Source organism: Molossus molossus, unplaced genomic scaffold, assembly GCF_014108415.1.
Source record: "Molossus molossus isolate mMolMol1 unplaced genomic scaffold, mMolMol1.p scaffold_m16_p_1, whole genome shotgun sequence".
NCBI lineage: Eukaryota > Metazoa > Chordata > Mammalia > Chiroptera > Molossidae > Molossus > Molossus molossus.
The window spans coordinates 147,893,853-147,903,468 of NW_023425344.1; the positions used below are offsets into that span (position 1 = coordinate 147,893,853).

General features: G+C 37.3%; 1 protein-coding gene across 1 annotated transcript in view; it reads left to right on the forward strand.

Moving 5' to 3' along the window:
• MIA2 (MIA SH3 domain ER export factor 2) overlaps nt 1–2,213 on the forward strand; it is a 108,720-nt gene extending 106,507 nt beyond the window's left edge. Inside the window, 3 exon segments of the mRNA XM_036259361.1 lie at nt 153–372; nt 1,858–2,018; nt 2,020–2,213. Coding sequence (XP_036115254.1) covers nt 153–372; nt 1,858–2,018; nt 2,020–2,049 — 411 coding nt within the window. The 3' untranslated portion in view covers nt 2,050–2,213.
• The last annotated feature ends 7,403 nt before the right edge of the window (nt 2,214–9,616 follow it).

Below are 9,616 nucleotides of genomic sequence, written 5' to 3' on the forward strand. Positions count from 1 at the left end.
GAATCTTTCTTCAGTTTTTTTAAGACTATCAGGGACTGCTTTTCTGCCTAGCTGCCTAGGGACCTTAGGCTTTCTAAGCCTAAGATTTTTAGGAAAATGATTACAAATTTTGCTCTTATTTTTAGTGACTGCCTTATGTCAATTTGTTACAGAATTTAAATGTTCCTGATGCATCTCTCCCCACCAAAAGTGAAGCGTCTGGCCCTGGCTTTGTTCCTCCAATCAGAGGTCCACTGTTTCCAATGGATGCAAGGGGCCCATACATGAGAAGAGGTCCTCCTTTTCCTCCACCTCCAGGAGGCATGTATGGAGCTCCTCGTGATTATTTTCCTCCAAGGGATTTTCCTGGTCCACCACCTCCTCCGTTTGCAAGTATGCTTTTTAGCAAATTTAATATATGTTTTATAGAGTAAGTAAAATATATTAAGTCTACTTTCTATTCACATAGTAATAGAGTGGAAGAAAATCTCACATTCTGTGAATATACTATTACTTTTTAACATTCGGGAGGCAGCTGACCATCAGTAGACTGTAATGATGTTTCAACCTGATTCATCTCAGTACTGTGGAATTATTTCTGTATTTCACTTGTCAAGAAAATCATTGTCTTTTTGCAGCAATCTTATGTTAAGACTGAAATTATTTGTATCTTATTTGATAGAAACTGGTTACTATGCCAATTAGTAAAAATAATTACATTTTATATTTTAGCATTAAAATTACTGGCTAATGTATTTTTTTAAAAATGTTATTTATTTATTTCTCAGAGAGAGAGGAAGGGAGAGAGAGATAGAAACATCGATGTGAGAAACATCCATCGGCCGCCGCCTACTGGGGATCGAACCTGCCACCCAGGCATGTGCCCTGACCAGGAATCGAACCAGGACCTCTCAGTCCATGGGACGCTGCTCAATCCACTGAGCTACACTGGCTGGGCTGGTTAATGTATTTTTTTAAAGTCCTTTTAAAAAGTAGTTCTCAAGCAGTCCTATTTATTTGAAACCTAAAATATGTTTGGACTAATTGCTGAATTTATTGAAATTCTTTCACAGGTTCAAATAAGAAAAATTGAATAATTTATTGCTTTTAATCTATACATTGCCATTTAGAACTGTAGTTTTCTATAGCATAAATACATGATTACCAAACAGTAGGCAAAAGCCTGATGAGGTCATTGCTTCTGTAATTTAAGTTGTGAATTAAAATGAATTTTGTTTGGCAGATTTTAGACAGTCTTTGATATAACTGTAAATGTTTTCAGATAATATCAAATTGGAACTGGGTATTAGTCTGAATTTTAAGTCTAGTAAAAATTGTATTACATGGAAACTTTTTAAAACTATGTTTGTATAGTTTGAAATAATTACTATTATTACTTTCTTTTTTCTTTACTGGTTTTAGAGAGAGTGGAAGGGAGAGGGAGAGAGAGATAGAAACATTGATGAGCGAGAACATCGATTGGCTGCCTCCTGCATGCTCTCCTTGCCCCCTGGGGATCAGGCCCACAACCTGGGCATGTGCCCTAAGAACTGAACCAGCAACCTCTTGGTGCATGGGTCGACGCTCAGCCCATGAGCCACACTGGCTGGATGAAATAATTATTTTTTAAGTGTTAAGATGTTAGATTTTCATAACACAAAAATTGGGTCTAAAATTTATGATATTCCCTTTAATTATGTATGGTTGAAGAAAGCATGTTTTTCTCAATGTTGTAAAAATTCATTTGTTAGATCAATTATTCTGGTGTCAGTTTTTGAATGTAAAGATAGGTATTGGAAGTTATAAGATAATGATTTATTAGGCTGCAGTACAGGTGCTTAAAGTTAAAAAATGTCTTTTATTAATCTCTTTGAACAGTGAGAAATGTCTACTCACCGAGAGCTTTTCCTTATTATCTTCCCCCAAGACCTGGATTTTACCCCCCAAACCCACCCCCACCTCCACCTCTACCATCACATCCTGAACCTAAAAGTGAGGTCCCATCAGGGTTGATTCCGCCTTCAAATGAGCCTACTACTGAATGAACATCCAGAACCACAAGAAACTTGACAGTGGATTTCAAGTGAACATTTCTATGATACATGATCTGTACCAAAAGTAATTTTGACTTTTCTCATTTTCAGTTTAAGTAACGACTGTTACTTAAGTGACTATACTTATGCTCAAATTGGAGCTTAATGGAATTACATTCTCAGGATAGTATTTTGTAAATAAAGATGATTTAAATATGAATTTTATGAGTAAATTATTTCCATTTTATTTTATTCTACATAGTATAATTATTTTAATTTGATTAATGAGTCCACTAGCACATAAACAGTAATGGGAGTTTCCTATATGTAATCTTGCATTTGGGGATGTTTTAAACTCCAAAGGCTGTATCTTTATGCCAAGAACTGTCTTTCCTATGGTTATAGACAAATGTGAAAGTAACCTATGCTTAATTAAATAAATTTTAATTGATTTAAAGACTTGTTTGACATTGATAATAATAAAATCAGCTAGTTTTTTTCATAACTATGGTTTCATTAATTAATTTTTAAAATTTTCTCCCAGTAGCTTTGAGGCTCACAACTAATGCTTTATATAGGTCTTTCCCATGCCATTATCTTATCAAAAGTACACCCTATTTCTTGCAAATAGATGTGAATGACCTGATGTAACAAATTAATATACTTTTAAAAGTCAAAATTTCTTATATTTTAAAGAAAACCAGAATATTGTCTAATGGTAAATTTCAGGATTTGGATCTTAGTTCATTCACTGGTTTCCTTACTTTATTTCTTATTTTTCTCTTAATTTGTAAGATACTGTTTTTAGTGGGAAATGTAGATATTTATTATAGGATAACTATATTGAGGCACTGTGTCATCATTTTGAGATTTGTGCTTAATTATCTTGAGAATGTTTCCCTAACTCAGGTTTGTATTCTGTTAGTCTTCTTGTACATTAATATGATTATGTAAGGCTAATAATTATTACAATACTTTTGTTGAGAGGGTAGTTGTTTCTAGTTATTTACTTGAATTTTTTTTTCAGTGCCAAAAAACAGAGATTAAATATTCTTGAAAGAAGAAATGATGCATTTGTAATTGGAACACTTCATGCCAGCATTTCTCCTCCAGATGTTCTTTTTTTTTTATCCTCACCTGAGGACATTTTTCCATTTTTTGTTTGGACAGAGTAGGAGGGGGAGAGAGAGAGAGAGAGAGAGAGAGAGAGAGAGAGAGGAGAGAGAGAAACATCGATGATGTGAAAGGGAGACGTTGAGTGGCTGCCACCCACACGACCCCAGCCGGGGCGGGGACAAACTGCAATCGAGGTATGTGACCTTAGCGGGAACCAAACCCGGGACTCTCTGGACCGCAGGCTGACGCTCTAACCGCTGAGCCAAACCGGCCAGGGCTCTCCAGATGTTCTTTGGAACGGTCTTCTTGTGAGGTAGTTCTACTCCCTCTCCATTTTCATCCCACCTTAGAGAAAAAGAGTTAGAAAAAAAGGCTCTATGTGAAATCCTTGGTTAAAATATTAAGTAGAATGAGGACTGTAAAAGCATTGTTATCCATGATGTTTAAAAGACTACTTTTTTAAAGTGGGAAAGTGAAAAGAAGAAGAGAAATGGAAGAGGAATGATGGCAGACCATTCCAGGCAAGTGAAATTTTTTTGTTTGCCCTAGGATAGGGGAGACCTGGCTTAAGACAGAAGAGAAGGAGAAAGGGGAAGGCAAATCAAACATAATAGAAAGAGTGGTACAACACTGAAGAAGCGAAGTCATAGAGGAGGCAGGGAGAGCATCGGATGAAAGCATGGTGGAAGACGAGAAGACTTGATACTGGCTGAGTAGTTTAAAATACTTTGGGGTTCCAGAATAAATGAACGTATTTAGCTTTAAAATATATTTTTACTAATGTAACCAAATAGCAATATGTCAAGTAATAGTATTTTCGGATGACTAGCAAGTTTCCCTCATTTACTCCTTATCCCCAGTTATACTTCCTAGTTAGTTTCTCTTTTAATTCTTTCCCTATCTAATTCTGGTGATTTTAGAATTTTAAAAGATATGCTTATACCTCAAATCTCTGATTTATCAACTTAGTAAATGTATCAATTTGCGTATTGATTCCTTAAGATGAAAAATCAGGACTTAACGTACCTATACTGTGTCTTTTTTTCTTAATTGATGTTAGAGAGAGAGGAGAGGAGAGGGAGAGAGATGGAAACATCAGTGAGACAGAACATCAATTGGCCGCCTCCTGCATGCCCCCCACTGGGGATCAGGCTCACAACCTGGGCATGTGCCCTGACCAGGAATCGAACTGGTGACCTCTTGGTGCATGGGTCGACACTCAGCCACTGAGCCACACTGGTTGGGCACACCTATACTGTTTCCTTTCCCATTTGCCTTTTCATGTTTGATATTTATTCAAATTAAAGTTTTTAATTGTTACCTTTGTAATTTAATATATTTAAACGTTAGTTAGTACCCCTTCCCTTTACTCTGCCACCCTTTTTTCCCTACCTTGACCAGAATTCTGTTTTCTCCTAGCTATACATTTATATTTTCAAGGTTGCTAATAATTACATTACACCTAAAAGCACAACTTCTCTTCTATACTTGGTCTGTAGTTGATCTAAAATTTGAAAATCATTGAATAGCATTTACATTACTATTATCATTACTTAAATGTTATTCACTATCAGACCAAATCATATATTCTAATTTATACCTTTTTATAGGTAAGAAAGATAGTTTTCCTGTTAGATCTCTTTTTTGAGTGAGGATTCAGACTGGGAAATCTGTGTGTGTGGGTAGATGGAGGAAAGGGGAGATGGAATCTGTGACTGATACACTTTCCCTTAGGATGAGCCCATAGGGAGCTGCTGACGGCCATAAGCTCTCCAGATACCAGAATGAGAAGGGCTTCATCTAGGACACCACCCTTCACACTAGACGCTTTTGTTTGTTCCAAACAATTTGACTTCTTTAGGGAATATCTAATCAGTGTTTTAGCTGGAGGCAAATTCTTCCTGGCTCACTGCCTTGTGTTTAGGGTTTGTGGCAGAGAAACGGTGATACCAAGTATTAGTTCTTCTGTACGCAGAACTTCAAGTAAGCTCCCGAGTTTTACCCCTGACACCATTTCTGCACACAGTGTACCCGCTGGCTCTGAGCCCAGCTTCAGGTTCCCTCAGGTGACGACTCCCAGCCCCATAACGGGTTCCTGGGCTGCAGCTTTCTTGACCTATTTTATCCTTCAACCTAATCCCATCTGTTCCTTTTGTTCCTTGTAAAATTTTGAAACCCCATTTGTTGGTGACCTCTTTTATTCCTTTAAGTGTTACAGGGTTTATTTCTCTGGACTCTTCTTTGTGTTTATTTCAACCGGGCCTCCAGGGGCAGGTGGTAAATGCATGTGTTTACTCTGCCACCTTGAAGCTTGTTTTCCATTATTGCTGTTGTTACCTCCATGTGAAGGGATAGCTAAAGGGATATGTCAGAGTTCAGGCTATTGAACTAAACAGTATTTTGGACTGATATGCAACAGGCTTGGTGGACATTTCAAGGAAAAATACTTCTTGGTCCTGGTTGGAGTTTCCTGTCCACTTTGAGCTTATAATTTTTTAAATTAAAAAGTAATACATGGTCTTATAAGAAAATTTAGAATATGGTCAAAAGCAGAAGAAATTAAATCATCCAAAAGCAGAAGAAAACACGTAAACAAAAGCCGTTTTTGTATTTTATGTTGTACTTTAAGGCTTTTTATTCTTCAACTATCTTTTGTATTATAATTATCTATCTATAATTTCATATTCTTAAACTTAATTTCCTAATACAATTTTTATGTAGTTTATGTGAACTTCATTTAAAATTTTTTATTTTTAGAAATTCTTTATTTCAAACATTTACAATTTTCACTTTAGATGTAAAATAGGTGATAAAAAGAAAAACATATCATACTGACTCTTTGCCCATTGTATAGACATCAGCCTTTGGTATTTGCTTTTAGGTAACTAGGTAAAAACAAACAAACAAAAAAGCCTTAAAACTGTTATTTCTCTCCAAAAGAAACAAAGTTGAGGTAATCCATTTAACAGATGTGTGATCTCCATCCAAAAATGGTTTCCGTACGAATAGCCCTGCTACATGCTGTTTCAGTCCCTTCCTTCTAAAGCAGATGTTCATTTGAGCATATGTTCATAAACCTGACAGTGTTTCTTAATAATCATTAAGGTTGCAAAATAATACGGAGCACCAACTGTAACTGAAAAAAAAATTAGCAAATTAAAAAGTCATTAAGGTTGCCCTAGAAACACTGGGGCTAGCACCAGACCATGCAGAGAATATGACGCAGGCAGGACCTTTAGGGGACATTCAGGAGCATCTGACTCAGAACCTGAGCCAGCCAGACTTCATTTTTATTTTCTTTTTTGATTTTTAGAAAGAGAGGAAGGGAGAGGCAGAGAGAAAGAGAAATATTGATGAGAGAGAACATTGACTGGCTGCCTCCTGCATGCCCCACAATGGGGATCGGGCCCACAATATGGGCATGTGCCCTGACTGGGAATCGAACCAGTCACCTCTTGGTGTATGGGTCTTTGCTCAACCACTGAGCCACACCAGCCAGGTCCAGACTTCATTTGTAATAGTGTATAGTATAGCTTTCCCTTTGGTGATTGTGGTTTACTTGGCTACCATTTTCTTGCTGAACACAAGCTGTTTTTTTTTTTTTTTTTTAGAATTTTTAAGAATTATATATGCTACAACATTTATGCATATACTTTTCTCCCCATGGATTTAGGATGATTTTTTAGGTATATATACCTAAAATGTATTATGGGGGCCAGAATTTGGAGCAGAGGAGAGAGGGTTGTTAAGAGGAAAGAAGATCACATTCTTTGGAACCAGGTTGGGTGAAAAAAAAAATAGACTTTTTTAAAAAACCAGACAATTTGTAGACATGCATAGTATGGTTGGTGATTTTTCAGTCTACCATGCAGGTGTGGTTCAAGTTTCACCATGAGTCTATTTAGAAAATCATGTAGACTTAATCACCTTTGCAAACTAAGCCTCTTTTTTTCTTTCAGAGTAGCAGCTACGTTGACAGAATTTGATATGAATGCTCCAAAAGAGATGGTGGGTGATTTGGTGGTATAGGAGAGCTCTCTGATAATTGTACATAAAGAGCAATTAAGTTTATTGTATTGTATTAGGTTTCTTGCTTGCAAGACAAAAATGCTCAAACCAGTTTGAGAAAAATACATGCAATAATGGTTTGTGTAACTAAGAATTTCAGTGTTTCACAGTTATATTCAATGGTTTAAATTATATCATCAAAACATGGTCTTTCTCTTCTAATCTTTCAGCTCTGCTCTTTTCTGTTAGTTTTATTCTCAGGTTTATTATCTCTCCCTGTATCTCTCTTGCAGCATTTCCAGACTTACCTGGTAGTTTAGTGTTTACAGTCACAGGAGGGGAAAGAGCCATTATTTAGAAAATTCCTGAAAAATTCCTGGGGACGGTTCTTACTTTTCTGGTTTGAGGTCAAGTTCCATTTCCAAACCAGTACCCTGTGGGACTGTTGACTTCTTTCATTTCTTTCATTGATTTCTTATAATTTTCAGTGTCTAGATCTTTTACCTTCTTGGTTAAATTTATTTCTAAGTATTTTATTCTATTTGATATTATAAATGGGATTGCTCTTTTAAATTTCTTTTTTGGATAGATTGTTGTTAGTGTTTAGACCTGCAACTGATTTTTGTATATTAATTTGGTACTTGCAACTTTGCTGAATTCATTTCTTGGTTCTAAGAGTTTTTGGTGCATTCTTTAGGGTTTACTAGTCACGCACCACAACACCGACTGCATATACTTTGGTAGTCTTATAAGATTATAATGGAGCTGAAAATTTTCTATCACCTAGTGATGCCATAGCTGTCCTAACACCATAGTGATGCATTACTTAAGGTGTCTGTAGTGATGCTGGTGTAAATGAACCAACTGCTTTGCCAGTTGTATAAAAGTACCATGTAGGGTTGTAAACTTACGTTCTACAATGTTTCACGCAAGGACGAAATGCCTAACGATGCATTTTTCAGAATCTGTCCTTGTTGCTGTGCTCCGCATGGCCGTATGTATGGAGCCCCCAAGTTAAGATCTTTGACTTTATGATGGTGTGAATGTGATATGCATTCAATAGAAACTGCTTTGAAGTTTGAATTTTTTATTTTTTCCTGGTCATATGGTATGTGGTACCATACTCTCCTCGGGCAGTGAGCCATACCTCCCAGCCAGCCACATGGTCATGAGGATGAACCACCGATACTGTACAGTGTACTGTGTTGCCAGGATTTTTTGGATATTGTGTGCCGTGTTTTAATCCAATTATGTCTGCAAAGTGCCCAACTGTCTCCTGCTTCTGGTTGGAAGAGGAAGGCAATTACTCTTGAGATGGAATTCAAGATAATTGCCCAACTGGAGGCTACATAATGTTAGTGTTCTGAGCATATTTAAGGTAGTGTAGGCTAAGCTATGATATTTTAGTTTTATTTATTTTTTATCCTCACCCGAGGACATTTTTCCATTTTTTGTTCAGATAGAGTGGGGGTGGGGGGAGAGAGAGAGAGAAACATCAATGTGAAAGGGGCACATCGAGTGGCTGCCACCTGCATGACCCAACCAGGGCCGGGGACAAACCGCAACCGAGGTACGTGCCCCTAGCGGGAACCGAACCCGGTCTCTCAGGACCGCAGGCCGACGCTCTAACCGCTGAGCCAAACCGGCCAGGGCAGGTTGCTGCTTTTTCATTCTAATGTGGAAAAAAGCATTTTAGTATTTGTTTCTTTGTCACATAAGCAATACTTCTCTAGAGCTATACGTAGTTTTGAAACTTGGGGTACATCCCCTGCGAGTATGCAAAGAATTTCCAAGCAGTATGCGAGTATGCAAAGAATTTCCAAGCAGTATGCAGGTATGCTTTTAGGGAAAAGTCACAGAATTTCACCTTCCATGTGTATTTTCCACAGCTGTTCTGCCAAAGGATGAACTTAAGAAGGTGCAGGTTCTCCTTTCCTACCTTCTTTTTACAGTTACAAAGGGAACACATACCTCCCACCTGCTCCCGATCTTACTGTAATGTGTCATATTAAGGTATACTCACCTCTGGAGCCCCCAAAAGATAATTTGAAATGTTGGTGTCAGTGCTGAGAAAATGAATAACTCAATTTGCATGAACCAAATTACCAAAAATAATTTTTGATAGACCAGTGTTTTATTCAAAGGAGTTAGATGTGTCTAACAAGGAAGCAGCAGGTATGATGGCCGTTGGGGGAGGGGCAGTGCCTACAAGAGTCGGTGTCTGGGAATGAGTAAGGAAGGAAGATGGAAGGAAAAGAAGCTAGTTTTCTTCATAAATGACAGCTGTTTGCTTCAAAAACCAAGAATGAAGATTGCAAAGCCGAACTAAAGCAATATTGGGGTTTATGAACTATTTAATACTGGCAAGTTAAGTAGCTTTTTCCCTGGGCTAACCAATCTGTTGTTTGCTTTTAAGATTGTATTTAGCCAAAGTGAGTTAAAAAAATCTTCCCAACTACTCAGCCTAAGACTTTTTTTAT